Here is a 24,101-nt window from a genome sequence, read left to right on the forward strand (position 1 = left end):
GCTGGTGTGAAACACTGTTTATCAAAGTCCACTATGACTTTTCTCATGCTCCCACTGAGAACCCGAGTGGATAAAATACTCTGCTGGCAACAACCTCCAGCAAGGAAATTGTACTCACAAGTGAATGAACCAGCCCAAACCCCAGGAGCAGGTATCCTAGGGACACCTTCACTCACTGCTGTCGCTGTGACAATGCTTTCCAAGTGCTGCAGGTTTTCTGTGTCGACCTTCCCAGCCACTACTATCTCTGAGCCACCAAAGTAGTTGTGGAAGCTGCTCTGTGTGACATCTGACACTGACTCCTGTGGGTAGTTGAACTGAATCTTCTTCAATAGTGGTGTGGAGACCTGGTTGTAGAAATTCTGAGATGGAAGGAGACAGAGAAGTGAGTCTGTTGCACCTGAATCAAACTCACCTACATGTGCCACTTTTACTGAAAAGACAGCAGATGACAAAACCTGGAGCCCTAATGGGCAAGTGGGACTTTCCTTGTTCCAGCGAATGCAGACTTCTTTATACTTAGGCCTTAGTACACTTATAAAGGGATACAGCAAGAAGACCTTGTTCAAGTCCTGTAGAAGTCGAAGAATAGCTGGCTTCTGACTGTTGGTTTCTATCCTTTGAGTGCAATGGAGGCTGTGCTCTTCCTAGATCTAAAGGCTTGAGCACGAGTGTTTATGGGCCTGAATTTGTTATCAGGTTGGTCAGCTCTTGGCTACTCTGTCAGACACACAGCTGCTTCCCACCCAGTTCTTGGTAAGACCCTGACCTTATCTCACTTGTATTTGCTTTTGTCCTTTTCTGACCTTCTTGTACCAGGCTGATGAGAACTGGGATGTGTGCACAGCTGGGCTTAACATATGGGACCAGAGAGAAAATAAGTACCCATATGGTGCTATGGATGGAGGCTATCTAATACTGATGGGGTGCACTCTTGTAGCTGCTCTGCTTGGCACAACACCACGTGGTGTGTCCTGGCATATCTCTGTGTTCTATCACATACCTGTGTTAGGAAAGAGTAAGTGTGAGAAGTCCGCATAGGTGATCATAGAATCATAGAGCATTTTGAGTTGGAAGGGACCCTCAGAAGTCATCTAGTCCAACTTCCCTACAGTGAGCAGGGGCATCTTCAGCCAGATCAGGTTGTTCAGATCACCAAACTGACGCTGAATGTTTCCAAGGATGGGGCGTTTACCACCTCTCTGCACAATCTGTATCAGGGTCTCACCATCCTCATTGTAAAAAATTTCTTCCTTAGATCTAGTCTAAACTTCCCTTTTTTGTTTTAAACTTTCACCCTTGTCTTGTTGCTAAAGGTCTGTCCCCATCTTTCTTATAGACCCCTTTTAAGTACTGAAAGGACAAAATAAGGTCTCTCTGTGGTGGTCACACTCTCTGGAGACTTCTCTTCTCCAGGCTGAACTGGTCACGAAACCAGTAAATAGAAAGAGAAGAGTTTGTTCATGAGCAATGGCTGCTCACATATTTGGACTCAGAATCTCTTAGAATTCTACTTTTCTTTACCCTGGCAATGTGTGCATTACTATATAGCATTTATATCTAACTAGGACTTTTGTTAGCACTTAAGGGGCCTAAGGTAAAATCCAGACCTTAATTCAGAAAATCTTTTATGGTTAGGAATGTTTTACAGAAGATTAATTCTACACAGAGCAGTAAAGTATGTATTATATATACCACAAAAATTGTTACTAGGAGCACTTAATCTAATACATTTGTCATCTTGAAAGACTTTTCAGAAGAAAAAGTGCTTTTTGTGACACATAACCCCATCTCCCCCACCTCCCACTATTTACCTACAGTAACTCTGTTCTTGGTAGTGGCATTACCCAGTGCCACAGCTGTAAACTGAACAGGACATTTTCAGAGGCAACGGGCCAGAAACACACCTTCATTTGGGCAGAAGTTTCCTGATTTCCAAAAATCCTCTGGGCCATGCCACGGTTGTCAGCTGCGATTCTCTGCAGGAAATCGTAGTCGACATCAAACCCAATCCCAAGGCAGAAGAGTGAGAATTCGTCCTTTATGGCCTGCTTCACATTCTTCTGGATTGTCGTCAGCTTGAGCTCACCTTGGAGACACACAAAGGGTGACATCCATCTGAGCAACAGAGGAATTCTCCATCAGGATAAGTACATCTGATTCTCTCTTAATACAAGAGGAATGTAGACAACTAGCTCAGAGGCCGCATCTCCACTTTGCAGTGCCTACAGCGACATTGAGCTTCACCTGGGTGGAGATTAACAATGTGTTTCCAATGAAGATGATTCCTTTGAACTCTTTTTTTCTTTTTTTTTTGGTAGCTGACACACATTCACAGTGTACCCAGGGCTATCATTAACTTCCCAGGGAGCTTGTTATTATAACACATCTAGACTTCTCCTGGAACTGTGGCTTCAAGCTCCTTGCAGAGTAAGACATCCCCATAAAGATTTTGCTGTGCTTTTCATGCTTAAGGTGTTCCCTGCAACCACTGCGACTGACTTTCTGTTGGGATTTATTTGTAATGGCAGCCTCTTCTGGGCTGGTATCTTGCAGTAAAAGATTGCTTTTGACCTGTACCAAACCCAATCCAAATACAATCCAAATATTGGTTTTCTACTTTGTTTTTCTGCTTTTGGTGTTACACTTGGGACTGCATAGATCTGTGTGGATTAAGGTAATTGGAAAAGGAAATTTTTTTCTAAGATTGTTGCGATTACCTCACCTACAGGACTTGTGCAACTCAGTAATTACAAGAAGCATTCAACTTGAGTAGCATAATCTGCTCATCTTTTGAAAGCTTCTGTGCAAAGCTTCATGGCACCTACAGGATTTGACAAAAGAGGAGCCCAGGTGTTGGAAGGGAACAGAATATTTTTAACTTACTTTCAAAAAACGTCCATGTGTTGCATGCTTTTTTCAGGCTAATCCCTTTGGCCTTTCTCCCCTAAAGCAGGTTCCTTACCTACTGTTGGGTCTCCATCAGACACAAATATGATCATGGAAACTGAGTTAGGGTCCAACATGCCTAAGTTTTGGGCTTCGTTCAGGATGAATGTGGCTCGGAGAAGAGCTTCATTGATATTTGTGCCTGTCAAACACAATGAAGAAAGCAAATTTGATTCTTGTTGAGTCTCTGTAGAATCCAGATCAGTTCTGAGATACTAGTAGAATTAAGCATGGACAAGAGCTAAGATCAAGGAAACAAAATCCCTCCTCTCTGATGCTTACAGTACATCTGCTCGCATTCTGCTTCCACTTCTCATCCCAGGTTATCACCTTCATGTGGCCTCCCCATCCTCCTTCACTAAATCCGGTGGGACCATTTGTGGTGTTGGGAACTACTCGCTGTGGGGAGAGGCAGTGGCTTTGCAGACAGATGACTGAATGAGAACATGAAGAAACTTTGTTTTCTGGAATTGCCTGTTCCTTGTTCATTCGGGTTAGAAAAGAAGAGGTGTATGTTGACTGAGCAAGTCTAAATGTGTAGTTTGTGGCACAGAAAGGACAGAGTAAGGAATTAGTATGAGAGGAACAGGAGAAGTCAGTAAATAGGTATTTTCTTTGTCAAGAAAGGAAAAAAAATAATTGTTTGCTCCAGAGACCGGATAATAAAATGCTGCATTGCAAACTGTCCTTGCGGACTGGAAGCAGGTCTGTCTGGATGGGGGCTTTATCTGTCAATTCTTTTGCAGTAACAAAATCAGGCTTATGAGGCACTTAGGTCCAGCATGATTTCCTAATCCTAGCACACTGATGATCTTGGATAAACCTCTAGCTTCATGTTCATTCTACTTTACATGTTGCTAGTGAAAGCTTCTGTAAATAAAGGTGCTACAGCATCAGAACACTCACATGCTGGGGAAAGCATCTACCCACTATCAGCATACAAATAACTGAAGAGCTGAACCAGAGCAGAACTTCAGAAAGCCATAGATCATGAACCCCTTCTGTACAAATAGCTTAGACACAAACATTTGAAGCACCCAAAGTGCTGTAAGACTGAAAAAGGTAACTGTTCTTGTAAACAGACAGGGAGTGAAGGCAGAAAAGGGATAAAGAATTTTGCCAAAGTTGGCATTTAGTAGATCATAGGATCATAGAATGCATTGGGTTGGAAGTGACTCTTGAACTGCTGTTGTCCAAGCTCCCTCAAGCGAGCAGGGACACCTTTGTCTAGATCAGATTTCTTAGAGCCTCCTCATTTGTCCTTGAATGTCTCCAGGTATGGGGACTCCACCATCTCTTTAGGCAACCTGTTCCAGTATCTCACTACCCTTATTGTAACAGTGATTGTGATGTAGTCTGCAATCTACAGCCAGAGGAGACCCTGGAGTTGGGCTGCTTATGATCTGTTAGGCAAAGGAATGAGGCAGCCTTGGTCTTTCAAGGATATTTGGGATCTGAGAGGCTGGAGGGCCTATAGATTAAAGGTATCTGTTATATGGCCTGTGTTCTACCTGTTATACCATATCCAGTAGAAGGAAATCCATTCCATCTTCTAACACAATAAACTAGAATCCTTGCTCTCCTTTAGCCCTAGAGCATGCTTTTCCCATCTTGGGAATCAAACATTTTGTTAAGCATACCCTGCCAATTTAAAGGTTGTCTGAAGTACCCTTGTGGTAGGTTGAAAGAAGGCCTAGCTCTCCCTCCCCCACAAAGAAAGCAAACCACAGCTAGCCCAGTCGGAGAAGCAAAGGGTAGAGCTGCATTCACAAGCAATATGGAATGCAGGTTATATATACACAATATGTACAGTATTTACAATATATACAGAAATATACAGCAAAGAAAAAATAATACAGGAACAAAACTAACTCCCTCCTCCAGACAGAGGAGGGTCCCCCCCTGCACCCCCCTCTCTCCCCCTACCTCCCTTTTTTTCCCAAAAAGGGTTAGAGAGAGAAAAGGCAGTTATTAAGGAAGAGAATTCTTATTAGGCCGCCAAGCGCATGCAGGGATTAGTTTTGCTTATCTGTTACTCAAGGTCATTCTGGCTAGTTGCTCAGAAGCAGACAGGCTGGAAAGGGAAAACAGAGAGGAACTGAAAAAAAATTCCAACTGAACTAAAACGTAAAGTTGCATTCTACCAATCTACCAATGAAATTCGTTTAGAATATCATGTTTTCATTTTGATACCAAAACATTCAGCCAGAGTGTTCCAGCACTGTCCCTTTCTTAAAGGCACAGCCTCAAACGGTCACAACCCTTTCTTGTGATATCGCACTTCCATGAGCACCTTACAATCAAAACATCATACCCCCATTGGGATGGATTGCCTGGATGTACTTCTTAGCATCTTCAATCTGCGCTGGGGTGGCTGACACTAGATTATCTCTCCAGCATCGAACATTGTGGTTGAAGTCAATAAGGGAGAACTGATCAGCAGCACGGAGCTCACTCAATATCGCCTTCATGGCCTCAATAGTCTGAGAAGAAGAAAAGAATTTATGCTTCCTTTTGCTGCAAACATCCTCTTAACTTGTGACTATGGGCAAACAGATGCCTCCAATGAATAACAATGTTATCACTGCAATCCAAAATAGCACCTGCTATCCAGATTGCTCCTTTCTTCCATTTCTTGAGAGAAATTGAACTTTTCACCAATGAAACAGAAAAAATGCAATCAGGAAGGACAAACCATGTGATTCAACCCATCCTTGCTTAACTCCTGCTAACACAAAGTGAACAGAGAGAGAAGCAGTTTGTGAGACATTGTGGTTTAGGAGAGAGAAATTACTCATAGCAGCTCAGGAGACAGCTCTGTCATATCAGGCTGGGCAATATCTGTTTGAAGGTGAATGATCCATGCCTGTGACAATTAGCTTGTATTCTGTTTTTGCAGCAGTGAATTCACAGAATCATAGAACATTTTGAGTTGGAAGGGACCTTTAAAGTTCAGGTAGTTCAACATTACTGCAGTAAGAAGGGACATCAGTTCACTCAGAGCCTGTGCAACCTGACCTGGAACATTTCCTGTGATCTGCCACCTCTCTAGGCAACCTGTCATCACCCTCATTCTTCCTGCTCACTGCAGGGGGATTGAACAAAATGACCCTTAAGGATCCCTTTCAACCTGATGCATTTTATGATTCTGTGATTGTAAGCAATTCTTTCTTATATCTAATCTGAATCTCCCCTCTTTTAATTTAAAACCCTCAGTCCTTGTCTTGTCACAAGAGGTCCTGCTAAAAAGTCTGTCCCCATCTTTCTTAGAAGACCCCTCTAAGTACTGATAGGCCAAAATAAGGTCTCCCTGGAGCTTTCTCTTTTTCCAGGCTGAACAACCCCAACTCTCTCAGCCTGTCCTCACAACAGAGGGGTTCCAGCCCTTGTATCATTTTTTGTGGCCACACTTCAGACCTGTGCTCCAAAGTCCTCAGCACATGTTTTTCCTGTGCTGAGGACTCCAGAGATGGCCACAGCACTGCAAGTGGGGTCCCAACAGGGTGGAGCTCAGGTATAGAATCCCCTCCCTTGACCTGCTGGCCATACTTTTCCCGAGGGAAAAATCTGACAAGCCTTACTATTTATATTGCTCTGAAGCAAATTCAAAATACCCAGATCATCCTTGACTAGTGTTTATCTAGCCAGTTCTTAAAACCCTTCAGTGACACATGATCTGTAGCCTCCTGAACACCTCTCCCAGCATTTCAAAGTTTTTCCTAATATATAATATAGATATGTCCTGTAAAACCATCTGATTCCATCTTAGTCTACCCTGGGTGGTCATGAATGTCAGTTGATGAGTTTCCTTTATAGAGCAATTGTTCACATATTTGGAGGCTGCTTATATCTCTCCAAGTGTTTTCTTCTGCGGAATATTGGTTTATTACATATTTTTCACCCCATGGGTTATGCTGTCTAAACAATTCTTACTGCTCTTTGTTGAGTTGTCAACAATTTGTCCCCAGCTTTTTGACAGCAGGGATGTATTATCCCCACTGAGACTTTCCCATGAGTCAACAGAGGAGAAGAGAGAAAAAGGAGATCAGAGCCTTTGCAAAGTGTTTTGTGATCTGTCAATTAAAATTTTATGTTAGAGTTATAATCCATATTCTGATGGAATCACCTCTCCCTTACAACATGGAAAGTGCGTTGTAAGTAAAGAGTAAAGTCTTTAAGTCTCTGATTCATCAAATATTCCCCTAAATTCAATGAGACTGTTGATGGAGTAAAGTGTAAAGATCTAGGTTCATAATTTTGAGTGCCAGCCTGCTGCAGAATTGGCACATGTCAATAGTTGGCAGGAGGTTCATTTTGCAAGAGGTCAAAAACACTTACTTGTTTCATTTTCAGTCCCCACATTGAGCCGCTGACATCTATAACAAATAAAATGTTTTTGGGCAGAGGATCAAGATTTTCTGGAGCAAAGAAGTGAATAAAATAGCCATTAAAAATCTGTAAGAGAAAAGAAAAAAAATCTCAATAAGGTGAGCTGTAGAGAAGACGTCAGAAAACTCAAGACAATAGCAGAACAGAAAATGTTACTCTTCTTTATGGGCCAGTCCTAACTCTCAGTCCTGCACATATCTGTAGCTTTACACCATTTATACTCCATAGTCTTTACTTTTTATCAGGGAAAGCAGATCCTGGTTCTCAGACAACTGCCATGCACTAGCAGAAGGAGGAATGAAAAACGTTTTTAAAAGGGACTGCTTTGCCTGTAATAATTCAACCCCATAACTCTGCTTCATGTTAACATAAAAATAGTGATGTTCTGGGTGTCTCATTCTGATGTATTGGTACAACGTCCAATCACTCTGTCCTCTGATTCCACATTAAATCACCAGACTGCTGTAAGGTATAAAAGACATTGTATTTTGGACAAGACAGGATTCTACTCCTGACTATATGTAGGACCATGTCTTAGTCATAAATTAAGTAAATCCATTCTGGCCACTTGAAATCTCTCTGTTCTTTCAATTGGATACAGAGCTCTTTCTCATGCTTATTCTCCTGAATGATAAAGTTTATTTAGCACAGTTTGGTTAATTACAGTAATTCTTGTATTCACCAATCTCTTGTCCCAGTTAAGCAGCAACCTTTACCTCCAATTCTCCACCAGTGGTTTCTCTGTTCACGTCATATTGCACCACGAAATTTCCATCCACTGCTGTAGAGGAGCACTTGGGGCACTTTCGTTGTTGAGTCATCGTTGGCTTAAAAGAAATATGAGCCTTGAAATGAGAAGTGAGCATCAGATCAGATGTGTGAAAGGTGGATCACTGAAACAAAGAGAGTTCATCTGTTCATGATATATCTTATTTCACTGAACACATTTCTTCTTTCTTCATTTGTACTCTTACTTTAAGCTGAAAATGAACATTGTCACTTCAAAAGAAGAACAGCACTAAGGTCTGCCTGGATATGTTGGTTCAGCAGTAACAATTGTGACACAAATAAGATGACCTATCTACAACACAAAATATTTCAATGAGAGCTGTGCAAGTCATTTCTAGCAAATAATATGTTGGCTTTTAAAACCATTTTCCTGGGTGGAATTGTCCATTATTTTATCAACATTTTTTATAGCTTTTTGACTTATGTTTTTTCCCCCAAAAAAGGAGACCTCAGCATTTGGCTGTAAATTGAGTACTAGGAGCCACTTCCATTAGTCACGTGATGGGTTTTGCAGTCTTAATGATATTATTTCTGTACTTTGAGTGGATACCTTGACATTTCCTGAGAAGGTAAGACATCATATGTACAGTCACACACTACCCCTGAAATCACAGAATACTGAGGATTGAAAGGGAGCTCTGGGGAGGTCAATTGCCCTGCTAAAACAGGTTCACCTAGAGTAGGTTGCACAGGAGCATGTCTGGGCATGTTTTAAATCTCTCCAGAGAAGGAGACTCCACAATCTCTCCGGACAGAAAGTTCCAATGTTCTGTTACCCCGGGAAAGTTTCTTCCTCATGTTCAGATGGAACCTCTAGTGTTCTAGTTTGTGCCCATTACTCCTTGTCCTGTCACTGGGCACCACTGATAAAGGTATGGCCCCATCCTCTTGACACCTGCTCTTTAGATATTGATAAACATTGATAAGATCCCTTCTCAGTCTTGTCTTCTCCAGGCTAAACAACCTCAGGTCTCTCAACCTTTCCTTGTAAGAGAGGTGGTCCCGTCCCCTCATCATCTTTGTAGCCCTCCACTGGACTCTCTTCAGTAGTTGCTTGTGTCTCTTGAACTAAAGGGCCCAGAACTGGACACAATACTCCAGATTAAGATGGAGAAGGGTAGAATTAGGTTAGATATAAGGGAGTTCTTCTTTACAATGAGATGTGACCTCACTAGAGCAGAATAAAGGGGGAGAACCTCCCCTGACATGCTGGCCATTCTCTTCTAATTTGTTAAACTAAGAATGTGGGTGAATGAGATATAAAATTTAGCCTATCAACAAAACAATACCTATATGACTTGTCTATGTAAGAGTGAGAAAAGCTGTATCTTCCCTGACTCACTGCTGTCAGAGTGTTTGACAGCACCCAAGAGATATGCTGGAGAAAGCTGGTGTCAAGGAAAAGAACAGTCTTAAAATGGTCTGTGGTAACAGGTTGGACTTGATGATCTTTGAGGTCTCTTCCAACCTTAGTGATACTGAATACTGATACTGAAAATGAGTCCCTGTGAAGATGCTCTCAGTAGAAACGGAGACTGTGAAGTTACTCCAGAATGGTTATTCTACTTGGTATTCATCACTTGCCTTTTTCACATCAACAACTATCTCCATGAATTGCTCTTCTAGTATTTCAAATTAAGAGCTTTGTGCAAAGATGGATGGACAACACCCTGTGTCTGAGCTGCTGTTACTGTAGTAGGTGAGCACCTTGTGCATACATTTAGGTATCAATAATGAAGACATGATAATATTTTTATTTTTCCATGTTTTTGCATGCTTCCAGCTAGTATGAAAATCCTGCCATGACTGCATGGCAACAAGTGTGAAAATTGAAGCTTTCATGCTATTTCCACTCTGTGACTGTTACCTTTTTCTCTCCCTTGGAGATTGTGGTGATTCCATCAAAGTGATCTCCAAGTGAATTGGGAACATGCACATAGCGAAGTCCTTGTGGCTCAATAATGCGGACATCCACCTAAAGGCAAGAAGGGAGGACACTTAGTATGGCACAGTGACAGTGTTGGACCAGGAATTTATGAACCTCCACAGGCAAACTTCACTTAGTGGATGGGCTGCCCTTGAGAATGCTCCAGCAGAGCTAGTCTCGTTTGCATGGAGATCCATGCAATGTTGAAAGCAGACCACAGTGAAAAGGAAAAAGAAAAAAAAAACAAAAAAAAGAGAGAGAACTGGGTGGATGTAATTGTTCTTCCTCTCTCACTCTCACCTCCTGGGGCTCATGGTAGGGTTGGAGTCAAAGGTGATACCAACATTTGTGTTGAAAGCGATATGAAGTGATTCTGCTTCAGCACTGCATCAGATTAGGAGGCCTGGAGGAGCACCTGGTGATGAGTTCTATCCCTCTCTACTTATGCTTTGGACAGCAGAGAGTAGTTTTTTGTTTGGCTTTATAAAACAAAGGGGTTTATCCTGTCATCCTGAGACGAGGCCTTTTCCTGGTTATGTTTCTCGATATTCAATAAATCTACCAAGGGCAGGACATGGTGCCCTTTTCAGTAGTACTAGCTTGGGCCTCTGGAAGCCTGCACCAAGGAAATGTGAGCAGCAAACATTCATATTCAACTTGTGCTGAAGCCGTGGAAAGCTGAAGAAGACATTTATGAAACAGGAATATAAGAATGGCCAGATAGAAATGTCCAGCTAGCCCTGTATCTTGTGTTTGTTGACAGATGAAGGAGGACATCTTTGGATGAGTGTAAGAAAGAGAATAAGACAAATCTTTGGGCAGATGTTGTGAAGGGACTGTCATTCAGAGAACATCTGTTCTCATAGGATAGTATCTCATGAAGCTGGGATTGTTGTTTCAAAATAAACCACCAACATTGTATATTTTCCCTTAGCCAAGGGAAGTTTACACAAGGATACATACAGGACCAAGTGGTTTCGATGCAAGTCAGTCATGATTAGGGAGATGCTCAACTGTGTTAGTATGAGAAGAGGCAGGACACATTTTCTCCTCACTCATGTAGCTACCTAACTCCTGGTTCAAAGTGTTTCATGCTGACCTACACAGTGACTTTGAGGCTATTTGTATCAGGGTCATATGAAAGGAAGGATCTGTAGATGAAGTGTCCTGCTGTGGGGACTTGCAGGAAACTCATCTAGTTTCTGAGGATTCACCTGTGGGATGCTGCCTACACACTGCAGCTTTGCTTTACCTCCAGGTGTTTTGCCAAGCGTCCTGGCTTCACCGAAATAAGGTGCTCATAGGAGCTCAGTTTCCTTCGAATCATTTCATGGTAGTGAAGTTCAAACTGGATCCTCATCCCTGGGGGCACGTTCACTTCTGTTTTGAAGTTTTCCATATCCAAAGCATTGCTCCTGAAAAGGGGTTATTTTGAGAAAATACAAGGAATAAGTCCGAGTGTGTGTGTGTGGTGTCTGCATTTTGATTTAAAGTAATGTATTTGTTGGGTCTGATTCTAACCCTGGTCTACATCAGGGAATTGCAGTTGTCTGTTAGCACAGGATGTTTTATCAAGCTGAAATCGGAAATACAATTAAGTCCTTGATAATCAAGTATCAGACCTCCTGTAAGCAAGCAATCCTCTTTTCTTCCTAGGCATGCCTCCTCATCTGTCTCCTCTTGGGATGGGCCACTTCAGTTCTCCTGTGAATACTTAGGTAATACCCACATGCCAAAATCTTGGTACCTTACTATTCCAGCAGCTTTGCCTTTGGCTTTTGCTTGAGAGTACATTTTTCTGGCTTCAGATTTTTCCCGAATTTGGCTTGTAAATGTTATCCCATTGATATCCCTAGGAAAGAGAAGCCCAGTCAGTTTGTAAAAGAAACAGCCTCACAGTCAAAGACTGTTTCTTCACTTTAGAAAAACATCAGTGAAATGTAAGCTGGTGGAAAATGGAATAAAAAGGCTCTTGTTGAACCCAAAAGTAATGAAGTCTGGTTTCCAGTAGATCTGTATCTTTTTTCCCCTACCTGCTTTTTTATTTCAGATAAACACCACTTGTACTCTGAGGAGGATCTGCTGTCCTCCACATCCTTCACACTTTCCCCATTCTGGGCAGGCAATTACTGCTGTCATGGCTGTTTTGGAACATGCATCAGGACATGTATTCTAGCCAGCAAGCTGCCTGCTGCCACTCTAAATGGATATTGAACCATACTACTTTCTTTCTGTTCAGTAAGAGCTCTAATTTGGGTCTCTCTGTGTCCTTTGATCTGGTGCCAACCTGCACAAGACAGGTAGAAGCTTAGTTTATTTGAATCTTCTGTCCTTTTGTCAAATTGTGTTGATGTTGGCCAGTGGCCCAATTGGAGAGGAAGAGAGGGACAGACAGTATGATGACATTAGTTTTTTTCCTTTGAGGAGGCCTGTCAAAATTAACCTGAACCTGAGAAACAGTAAGAGGAGTTTTACTTTTACATATACTTCCCTCCCACCAGACTGAATCCTGCCAGAGCACAAGGTTGATGCCGGCCCACTACTTACATGGTAAAGTTGTCAATAAAAGCTCCTTTGGGGACCTGCACATCAAACACTATATGTTGAGGTCTGTTTGCGTTATTCACCATTTTGGCCTGGATCATTGTGTTGGCCAACCTTGATGTTATAGTGGATTGAACTTTGTAGCTGTAAAGACCTATCTTGTCATCATCCTCCACCTGTAATTGACAAAATTGCAAATTTAGGTCACAGCTAGAAAATGTGCAGCATCAATCCCTTTTATAGTCTCAGGCAGCTAGATGGAACATGAACTCAAGTCCAGGACACCTCCATATTTTACCTGGCAATTTTGCCAGCATATTCATGTATTCATGTCTATATAGTTCACTGTAACACTTCAGCTGAAGGTGGGGATTTGTTAAGCTGGAATGCTTTCCTTGCTTTTGACCATGCAACCAGTCCTTGGAATGACTTTGTGGTGCAATCCAGAATAGAAGGAAGGGTCAACAGTAATCCTCAACATCACATACTGAGGAAAGAGGTTACATTTTCAATAAAAACCCTAAACAAAGGAGACCTGAAGCACGGGTATGGATCTAAATTTGTAAATGGTTAAAGCACAGCAATAGGAGAAGAGTATTAAGCTGGTGTATTAAAACATTGGCTCTGTCTAGTCACTTTTGATGCTTATTTCTTCATATTTACCATACTCTTCTCCCTCCAAGAGCTGCTGTATAAACTGCATTGTGCAAACAGCGCCCTGTTTAAAGAAAATGGGCAATACCCAACCAGCATAAAAACAAGAAACTGAACAAACAAAAGGATTGATTTTTTAAAAAAATGGTTAACTAGAAATCATTTGGTTCAGTATTATTTTCCACAGAGGGAGAAAAATACTCACCAGGTCTCCAACATATCCCCAGTCAGATGTGCTTCGCTGGAAAAGAATAAAAGGATAATGTATTTCAGCAAAGCTAAAAACACAGAGTGTGGCTGTTTACAGACAGGGATCAGAGAGCAGTAACATCCAAAAGCTGCTTTCCAAGATGATGAGAAATGGTTTGAGTTCTTATGCATAGTGTGCATATTGATTTTGTCTTATTTTTTTATACATGAGATGTTGGAGCACACAATCTCCCAGCGGTGGCTTAGAGGCTATCAGAAATAGAAGGACAGCAATCTTCCTGTGTTTTTAATTTCTTACGGAAGACATTCTCCTCTGTCCAGCCTGATCTAGTGTGGGGTGTCCCTGCCCATGGCAGGGGGGTTGGAACTAGATGATCCTTGTGGTCCCTTCCAACCCTGAATGAAACTATGAAACTATGAAACTATGAAACAAAACCCTTCCTCCTGAAAGCAAAACATGTTGGCAAAAAGTCATGCTCAGAAACCCTAGATTTTAACAGAAAAAAAATCATCATGTTGCTTTTTCTGGGAAAACTTCAATCCCCAGACCATTTTAGCTCTTTTAGGTTTCATTTACACTATAGAATTTGTGTGTGTTATTGTGCTATATGCAAATGCACGTATAAAACCCCTTTTTGGTGTAATGGCTATTAGATTTATACACACAAGTGAAGTCATTTAGGTATGCACTGCTTACAGGAGTTGAAGCTGCTCAGAAATTGTTGGAGTTCCCCCCTGCCCCTGTCCTACGAATATTCCATTTGGAAATTTCTATGAAGAAGTGGTGACATCTTGTGGCCATATGAATACTTCTGTTTAATTCCCTGTATTCCCTGGCTCACCTAGTTCCAGGGGAAGATGCAACTGTTTAATGCTTTGGTGTTATCATTGCAGCCAGGTAAGCTCAGCTTTTGACAATCAATGGAATTATGCCTTTCATCTGAAAATAGATCTCCTCATTTGGTTGAATGACTCTAGTCCTAAATGGAATTGGTTGATTATAGCAGTGAGTACTCAGTGCTACTGGCAGTGCCCAAGGGTACCACCCTGACATTCATAGGGGTCTCCAGGGGTTCATGAGACTCTTCTCATACATGTATGATCCATACATGTAGGCAACTGAACTCACTGAACTCAACTCCACTGTTGATGAGCAGGAACTTAGGAAGACTACTTCAGATCACAAAACCATGAAATTACTTGGTTTGGAAGAGATCTTAAAGGTCATCTAGTTCCAACACCCCTGCCATGAGCAGGGCAGCTTCAACTAGATGAAGTTGCTCAAAGCTGCATCCAACCTGGCCTTGAGCACTTCCAGGAATGAAGCATCCACAACCTCTTTAGATAACCTGTTCCAGTGCCTCACCACTGATGACTAAATTAAAAAATGTACCAAAACATCTCATCTCAGGTTTCAGTAGCACATGAATCCAAGAGGATCCAAAGCCACAGAAGATTCTCATGAAAACTGTATTAGTCATATGGTGCATATAAGGCTTGCTCCATAGTTACTGTTAATCTGAAGACAATTGATACTAGGAAAATCTTGGGCTGCATAAGAGATGAAACATGTCCTAGCAAGATCATGTTAATGTGATTATTTTAAGGATCCTTTAAAGCCAAGGGGAGACTGCAGGATTTCTGCCTGCCTGAGAACAAGTGTGGGTTTTTATTTACTATCTATACAGGCTCAGACCAGAATTTCGGGATGTGAATGTTTACAGCTCTCCAGAGACCCTCTGCAAAGCTGGATGGACTGATCCTTCTTCAGTCCATCCTGACATCCCACAAACATCACTGTACAGTGAACTGGATCCTTTACATCTGGTAAAGAACGGGACCATGAAGAATAACTGTTGTCCTCACATGTATGCTTGGCATAAGAAGTACCACCAGAATGAATAAAAATTAAGATTAAATCATCTTCAACTGAGATTAATTTAATTTTGAAAAGATGAAGATTAAGACCTTAGTACAGACAAGATTTTTTTTGTTATGGTACTTTTCTGGCTCTCAGTTCCCAACTCACATTAGAAATGGAGCTTAAAGCTCTTAAGATGCCCAGGTTTTCTTCCTGTTTGTTTTTGTAAGTGGGAGAAGAAGGGAGAAGCCCTGATGGAAATGTGAGCTTATCACTTGCACATGTAGTGACTCACACTACATAGAGGTCAGACATAGAGTGGGCCAACCACTCTCCTAGGATCCCAAAGATTGCAGAGGGCAGCCACTCCAACAGGTCAGAAGGACAGAGTTGTAGATAGCTATCCTTCAGGTTTGAGCACTGCTGTGGTTACTGAGAACATGGGGTTTGTAGCAACTCCTGTGGCACATGAGACTTGTGTTATTTCTGGCATGAGGGCTCATGGCTCATCCTTGCCTCTAAACCACATCCAGATCTGGTGATGACTGCACCGCATAGAAAAAGTAACTTGTGAAACATCTAACGTGTGGCAGATTGTTAGTTAGGGTGGAGACCACATGTGCCTCAGGAAATGTTTAAAGATCTGGTCTTGACAGATTCTGGGCCCTATCTTCAGGTACTGTGATCCATCTCCTCACATCTGGGCAAGCATCTCCCCATAATCATAATTGTTCAAATCACTGTGTATGAATGTTGCAAATACTATGCAATTTACCATGAAGAAAATATTGAGTACTTCAAGCTAACTTATCCTGACTCCTCCTGTCCCATCCGTGGAGGAGGGACACCTTAATCCTTATAAGAGATTGAACGTTTTACATCATCTGTGGAATGCCTCCCTTGCCTTTGCTTTCAAGTTGCATTTCTGAGGTGTGAATTAATAAAACAAGAAAAGCAGATTCAGATAGGTTATATCTAATACAAAGGAAATTACTATTCACCAGGGCACAGAAAAGGCTGAAAAGCAGATGCCCAGCATGAGAGACAAGAACATGAGATCTACCTGACATGTCCTTCAGTTGTTTGAGGTGCTGTTTCCTTATAGATTCACGTGTATTCACGGAAGCAATTTCCTAAGCAGATTTTAACACACTGTAGTTTCATTGCAACCTCTTCAGACACCTTACGCTGAGGTGCAAGAAGAGCAACTTGAGACCTAAGGCTTGGCAGATTTTTTCTTCATAGTGCTGTAGATGGATCCTGGCCTTTCTGATTTATACCCTGGCAACTTGAGGGTCCTCCAGGCAGCTCATCCCACCCTCTCTCTCTTTCCATATTTCTTTTCTGTACTGGTACATAGGCAGAGCAATAAGGAAAAGGTCTGATCTCACCTGGCTCTGGAGACCCAGATATCAGGACCAGGACTGGGGGACATGCTGTAGGACATCCTGCCCCATAGTCTAAACAGAAGCTCCGTTATCTCCAAAACAGAGATAACAGCAGTGCACCACTATATAGAGGTTTACAAGGTTACCTGCATTCCAGCCCATGGGGCCCCCTGTTTCTGTGGTCACAAGGACCATTACATATCTGAGACACAGTATTTTTGGAATTACTCAGGAGAGGGTGTTTTCCACCAGAAAAAAACCAAGAAAAAGACCTAGAAAACAATTATTCCTATTTAGAGATAACCAGTAGGGTCTGCAGAGGAGCTCTGTTGTCTTGTTGCCAGTGGGCTAGTGATCTTACTGTAGAAAAATCTAATGCTAAAACAGTAGCTTGGAAGACAGCCTTCCTCTAGTGATCCATGGTCAGTGACTTCATGCCTGCTGTGGGCCAAGAGCTACTGTCTCAATATGTTTCAGCTACTTCAGTTTATGTCCTTTATTAATATTTTACTGTGACTCAACTACATAAAAGTAGCTCATCCTGTAGCTGAGATCTCTGTTCTACTGATTTGCCAACACTCATTTGGTAGGTAAAAGATGGGAGATAATATAAGGGAATACAAGGAATAACTGGCATAATTAAACCACTAGTAGAGCTGTACATTACTACATGTGCACATCTATTTCACTCTGTATCCAGAAAGTCGGGGAACTGAGACAACATAATACATATGGCACCAATACAGAGATGTTGGAAGGAAATGATGGCCTGAAGGAGTGCAGCTAGAGAAGATTTCTGGTTAGATCACGATGAAATTATTTAGATATGTGGACATGGCACCTTGGAACATGGTTTAATGGCCATGGTGGTGTTAGAGTTCTTTTCCAACCAAAACGGTTCTATGATTCTATGAAATACTGCTCTGGTAAATGTGAGTTCTCTTGAGTCTCATTTATGCTAAAATCTTCTCTTTTTTTTTCCCTGTCAGTAAAATGGGTGCTCTAGGCCACAGTAAGTTACATTTACATTCTGTCTGAGGCCCCTTTCAAAAAGGCTTGGGATAAAGAATAATGTTTGCTTGTGCTTAACTTCCAAGATGCTGGGAAAGCCAACTTTATTCAAGAGGATCTTTTGCTTTCACTATATTTAAGAAGCTGAAGAAAGGCAGCACAAGAGCTTTGTGAAGGACAAGATCCGCTCTGATCATCCCTGAGGTTCAATAAGGTTGACTATGGACTTCTGCACTTGGGTTACAACAACCCCATACAAAGCTACAGGACTGGGGAAGAGTAGCTGGAAAACTGCCCAATGGGAAAGGGGCTGGAAGTGTTTGTTGAGGGCTGGCTGAACACGAGCTCAGGTGCTCAGGTGGCCAGGAAGGCAAACAGGATCCTGGCTTGTACCAGAAACAGTGTAGCCAGCAGGACTAGAGAAGTGATTGCCCCCTTTTCACAGTATCACAGTATAACCAAGGTTGGAAGAGACCTCGAGGATCATCGAGTCCAACCTATCAACACAGACCCCATGACTAGACCATGGCACCAAGTGCCACGTCCAATCCCCTCTTGAACGCCTCCAGGGATGGTGACTTAACCACCTCTCTGGGCAGCCCATTCTAATGACAAATGACTCGCTCGGTGAAGAACTTCCTCCTCACCTCGAGTCTAAACCTCCCCTGGTGCCGCTTGAGACTTTTACTTGACATGGAGTTCAGTTTTGAGCCCCTCACTACAAGAAGGATATTCTGGTGCTGAAATATGTCTAGAGAAGGGCAAAGAAGCTGGTGAAAGGTCCAGAACACAAGTCTTATGAGAAGGAAACTGGGGTTATTTATTCTGGAGAAAAGGGTGCTCAGAGGAGACCTTCCCACTCTCTACAGCTACCTGAAAGGTGTTTGTACCAAGCTGAGGTTGGTCTCTTCTCCCAAGGATAGGGAGGACAAGAGGAAACAACCTCAGGCTGCACCAGGGGAGGTTTAACTTGGACATTAGTTAAAATTTCTTTACCAACAGTTGTCAGCGTCTGGAACAGGCTGCCCAGGGAAGTGGTGGAGTCACCACCACTGAGAGATTTAAAAGAAGTGTAAATGTGGTGCTTAGAGATATGGTTTAGTGGTGATCTTGTTAGTGCTGCATTAAATGTTGGATCTTAAAGTTCTCTTCCAACCTAAATGATTCTGTGATTTCATAATTTCTTCATGCAGTGTAATAAAAGTTAGTATATTCAAACAACAGATTTCATGATGGTTATTGTTAATTGCTACTCTGTAAAACGTAAGAAAATTCCTACAATGTTTTTCTGAATGTTCCTGTTTCAGAATCCAACAGACCTGCAAACCAACAGCTTCATTCCATTCATTTAATGGAATGAAGCTGGAGGTGGGGAGATTCAGGCTGGATGTGAGGAGGAGGTTCTTCACCATGAGAGTGGTGAAACCCTGGAATGGGTTGTCCAGGGAGGTGGTCGAGGCCCCGTCCCTGGGGGTGTTTAAGAGCAGGCTGGATGAGGCTCTGTCCAGCCTGATCTAGTGTGGGGTGTCCCTGCCCATGGCAGGGGGGTTGGAACTAGATGATCCTTGTGGTCCCTTCCAACCCTGAATGAAACTATGAAACTATGAAACTATAAGTACATCTTCTTCCCTGGTTTCAGACTCCACCAGTTCATTGCCTGTGTGATGCTTTGCCACACTCTTTTTATTTAAATATGAATGAATGGACCAAACGGTGTCAGCCTACACTGGCAGTGTCTGAAGTCCTTTCCCATTTTCTCATGGCAAAGCCTCACCAGTATCAATGGGATTTTTCTCACACATGATGTTAGACAGACAAGTATCTCCATTGTTTGTCATCTACATTATGGCACTTCAGGAGAACAGATACAGAACAAAATCTTGTTGTGACAGGTACTGCATAAAGGATAGTAGCAGTTTTTATCCTGACCAAAGACATGAAAAACTTAATGCATAAAATGACCTGCTGGTCCCACCTGCTTGCACACTCATTACCCTTGACATGGAGCAAGCCACCTGGAGATGTGTGTGTGTGTGATGCATTTCTGAGTACTGTACCTGGTGCCTACTATTTCTCGTCTTGGAGCTTGAAGGGAATCCATCAATTTCTAGGTCAATCAGGTCTTGCACATCCTAGAGGAGAAAGGACAAAAGAAATAGGTGTTGCTGCTGCCTGTTTGATTTATAGTTTGATTATTGATTAGCACTCTGACAGAGTTTCAAAGGGAATTTACCTCCTCTTGGTGTGAATGAGGAGTAGAGGCACAAACCATCTCAAATGAAAATGTTGCATCTTCACACCTTCAGTTTTCCTCTGTGGTCAGCTACCTCTAAGTACTCTTATAAGATCGTGACCTTTACCACCATTTTACAACCTTTCCTTCTCAAACAAGGAGTAATATTTAACACACTGCAATGACCATAAAGAGCGAGAGGCAGATTATCATCAGGATGGGTTTAGCCATGGTAACTACAGCACTACAGAGAGCTATCTCACTTAAACCAGAAATTCAGAGAACTTCTTCTCAAACCAGTAGAAATTACATCTGGTTTCTACTAATACACTGGAGAATTAAGCTTGTCCCATTGGCAGCAAAGGAACAGCAGATCTTTTTCAGGTGCAAAGCTGCTGTGATACAATTAGAGGTGTGGTTCTTACAACACAGCAATGCTCTGAATTAAATTTTGTCCAAAGTTAAATTTATGGCAATAAAGGTGTTAAGTACATGAGCTGCTTTCCAACTGACACAGAACCATTGAACGATTTGGGCTGGAAAGGACTTCCAAAGGTCATTTAGTCCAATCACACAGAAAAAAAATGTTACATAAAATGAACTTAAATTGTTTCAGCCCTGGAATATCTTTCCTGGAAATTACAATACCAGTGTAAAAATCTCACTGTGTCATGATATGTGCTGTAAGAAGAAAGAACAGAAGGCTATCCCTATTTACTTACTCTTTTTGTTCATTTTGCAAAGGAAAAGAAAGCTTCACACTATCCCTGTTGACTTCAGAGAAATATTGCAGTATAGCAGTATGGGAATGGGTATGGGCATCCAAATCTATGTTCACCTGAGTCTAGGGGTTTAAATTAGGACTCAGATTCAGAGTCAGAGCTAAACCTATACTTGATTTCACCACTGTGTTATCCTAAAAAATAATCAACTCTTCTATAAATTATCTTATCCCTCTGCTGAGGAATGTACAGCCAATGGAATCTTAACTCCATACTTGAATTCTTCTTAACAAAACCCTGAGTCCATATGAAGCTTTGCTGAAGTTCATAGTGGTCCATACAGAAGACCCCATGCACAAAAATATCCAGGTGCTGTTTCTGATTATTCCAGGCAAAGAGGATATAAAATACACTGAAGGTCTGAACACAGAAGCCCACTTAACCAAAAAAAAGTAAGGTTGAGGTGAAAATATGAATCCTGCTGGAAAGGAAACTTGGAATTATGCCCATACTATCCCAAGTTTAATAAAATTAAGAAAGCAACAATACAAATGAGAGGTGAAAAACAATTATTACAACAATCTCATTTACAGCTAAAAGTAGAAGAGAATTCATGAGATAGAAGCAATGACCCAGTACTGCTCCCAACAAAGCCAGCTGCAGCTTTGCTGTTGACTTCAGCAAGGAAGGGATATCTAGGCCTGCCTTGAAATACTCACATCTGGGATTTCATCGATAACAAGATCAAAGCTTCCTACTCCAGAAATGAGGAACAAAATCAGGAAGCAGGTCAGATGCTTCATTTTCTTCCTGCTTGTCTCCTGAGAACAGCCCACATAGGTACTAGACACAAGATCTTGTCTTCTCTGAGACAAGTTCAAGGAAACAGCTCAGGTTTATGCAGTATTTTGAACGAAGTTTTGAAACACTGACTTTGTTTAGGGCATAGATAAATATTTGCCTTGTAACGTAAGTCTGAGCTGTGGTGCCTGAGCAAGGGTTATCCAAATAGTGTCTTCACTCACCTCTGCCCTTGATAACATCTCAGGCTTGGATAGGCTCTCTGCTTGCTTTTGTAGCTTCTCATGATGTTTGACTAATTTCCTGCTAGGCACAGACCTTGGAGTATCCAAAACTACAAACGATCAAAGCAAGAACTCACTCCTAGCTTGTTTGTTTATAGTAAACGAGATGAAGACTGGTTCTCAGAGGGATGGAGGCAGCAGCACTGTTTCTCCAAGAGCACTCCCATCCAGCCATTGCACAGGGCTTGGTAGGGACCTTTGGGATGGATCCTGACCCACAGAAATACCATGGGTTTTTTTCAGTCTGGTTGGGAAAGGATCATAGCTGGGTGACATTGTTAAACGTTTTCAGTTAGTTGTGTAAAAACATCTAATGATACTTTAAGGCACATGTTGTACACCAGCTTTTGAAACTGTTTTGGTCTTCCTGTCTTGTTGGGTACTTCAAGAGGTGAGATGAAGTAAGCTAGCAAAGAAAAATGGGAGAAATAGAGGAAAAAGCAGGGTTTTGGCAAATGGAGATGGTGTCCCTATCACTCTCCTGGGAAGAAGAAAAAAAGCAAATATGTGAGCAACCTGAATGGAAAAGACTGAACTATGTGAACCTAGGGACGAAAGAGCAGACAAGATTTGATTTGATTTGATTTGATTCCATTCCTTACTATATTAAATACATTGTCTTATCTTACTCTATGCCATGTTACATTTTGATGTTTTAACAAGAGATTTCTGCAGCACTAGTTTGATGCTGCATATCCTTCCTCCATCTTTTCAACAGATTGTTTCTTAGACTGGGACTTGAAACTACATTCAGAGGTCCACAAGGAACACAAGCAGAATTGCTACCTTTTGGCTCACTGCTGGGTAAGGTTCTTAGAAGAGGACATAAGAATTCTAACCAGCACATCATGTATTTTCTAAAGACCCTCCTAGTCTCCAGCCACATGCAGCTATGGTACATCCTGATCAGGAGATGGTTTCCATTTATTTAGCAGACTTCAGTTAATTTATTTTCCAAATGCCTATCATCACCTCTGAAGAAACTGGATTTAAAAAAATCAGCATTCATAGCATGATGTGAGAAGTGGCACACCTTAACTATACACAAAAGAAACCATGTCCATTTGATCACTTTGAACCAGTCACTTGATAGTTCCATACACTATTTCACAGATGTTATGATGGAAGAAGTGTTGAATAATCAGTCCTGATTTGCTGTCTCTTACAATCTTTTGGGCAGTCTTGGATCCTGAACGTGGACATGACATAGCTTCAGATTTGCTAGAAAGCTTAGGAGTCTGCAAGCTGTATCCAAACTAGCACACAGCCTTCACAGCACTCCAGGTCATTCTCTGTGTTGCATATCCCCATGCAGGTGTGACAAAGTGATGAACACAGAAGAAAGGAGAAGAAAAAAAAGGAGAATGATAAGGTTGGGAGCAGGGTTTTTAAACAATCATAGAATCGAAGAATCACTTAGATTGGAGAGGACCCTTAAGATCAAATCCAACCATAAACCTAGCACTAGCAAGTCTACCACTACACCAAGTCACTAAGTGCCACATTTACACATCTTTTAAATACCTACACGGAGAGTGGTTCCACCACTTTCCTGGGCAGTCTCTTCTAATGCTTGATAAGCCTTTGGTGAAGAATTTTTTCCTGATATTTATTCTAAATCTCCCTGACACATCTTGAGGACATTTCCTCTTGTCCTGTGGTTTGTTACTTGGGAGAACTGACTGGCCGCCACCTTGCTACAGCCTCCTTTTGGGTAGTTCTAGAGTGTTAAGGTCTCATCTCAGCCTGCTCATAAGACATGTGCTTTAGATCCTTCACCAGCTTTCCTGCTTTCCTTTGAGCATGCTTCAGCACCCCGATCTCTTTCTTGTAGTAAGTGCCCCAAAACTGAACCCAATATTCAAGATGCGGCTTCATCAGTGTCAAGTGCAAGGGGATGATCCCTGCTCTAGTCCTGCTGGCCACAAGTTCTGATGCAACCCACAATGTTGTTGGCCTTCTTGGCCACCTGGGCACACTGCTGGCTCATATTCAGCCAGCTATCAAGTGAAGTATCATAATGATGGGTAGGATTGCCCTTCCTTACATTTATGTCTCTCCTTTTAGTCCATAGAAATAAATCATGTGGCACCTGACACTGATTACCTGCCACACTACAGAATGGAATGAATTCTGACCTTGTTTGGTCCAGTTTGTGCCATATGCAATATAAGGATTCCAGTCAGAGAGCTGAGAGGAGGACATGAACTCTGGTGAGATCTATGCTTCATCAAAAGAATCCTACACCCTGGAGTAAGCTGCTCTGCATTTATCACCATTGTAAACTATTTCAGTAGAGAAGAATCTCAGCATTAAGATTCTCAGCATGCTGCTTCAAA

At 41.9% G+C, this 24,101-nt stretch overlaps 1 protein-coding gene across 1 annotated transcript in view; it reads right to left on the reverse strand.

Annotated features, from left to right (window-relative positions):
* Window positions 1–21,532, reverse strand: part of ITIH2 (inter-alpha-trypsin inhibitor heavy chain 2) — a 34,225-nt gene extending 12,693 nt beyond the window's left edge. Inside the window, exons 1-13 of the mRNA XM_068168734.1 lie at window positions 21,397–21,532; window positions 19,780–19,854; window positions 13,458–13,493; window positions 12,602–12,774; window positions 11,802–11,906; window positions 11,307–11,469; window positions 9,995–10,102; window positions 8,055–8,183; window positions 7,288–7,404; window positions 5,264–5,432; window positions 2,966–3,091; window positions 1,908–2,089; window positions 177–362 (exon numbers count right to left, since the gene is read on the reverse strand). Of these exons, the coding sequence (XP_068024835.1) occupies window positions 177–362; window positions 1,908–2,089; window positions 2,966–3,091; window positions 5,264–5,432; window positions 7,288–7,404; window positions 8,055–8,183; window positions 9,995–10,102; window positions 11,307–11,469; window positions 11,802–11,906; window positions 12,602–12,774; window positions 13,458–13,493; window positions 19,780–19,854; window positions 21,397–21,480 (1,653 nt within the window). The 5' untranslated portion in view covers window positions 21,481–21,532. The remainder of the gene's footprint in view (window positions 1–176; window positions 363–1,907; window positions 2,090–2,965; window positions 3,092–5,263; window positions 5,433–7,287; window positions 7,405–8,054; window positions 8,184–9,994; window positions 10,103–11,306; window positions 11,470–11,801; window positions 11,907–12,601; window positions 12,775–13,457; window positions 13,494–19,779; window positions 19,855–21,396) is intronic.
* Window positions 21,533–24,101: the final 2,569 nt, after the last annotated feature.

This window comes from Melanerpes formicivorus, unplaced genomic scaffold (assembly GCF_026170545.1).
Source record: "Melanerpes formicivorus ecotype bairdi unplaced genomic scaffold, bMelFor1.0.p_v2 SCAF_3, whole genome shotgun sequence".
Classification (NCBI taxonomy): domain Eukaryota; kingdom Metazoa; phylum Chordata; class Aves; order Piciformes; family Picidae; genus Melanerpes; species Melanerpes formicivorus.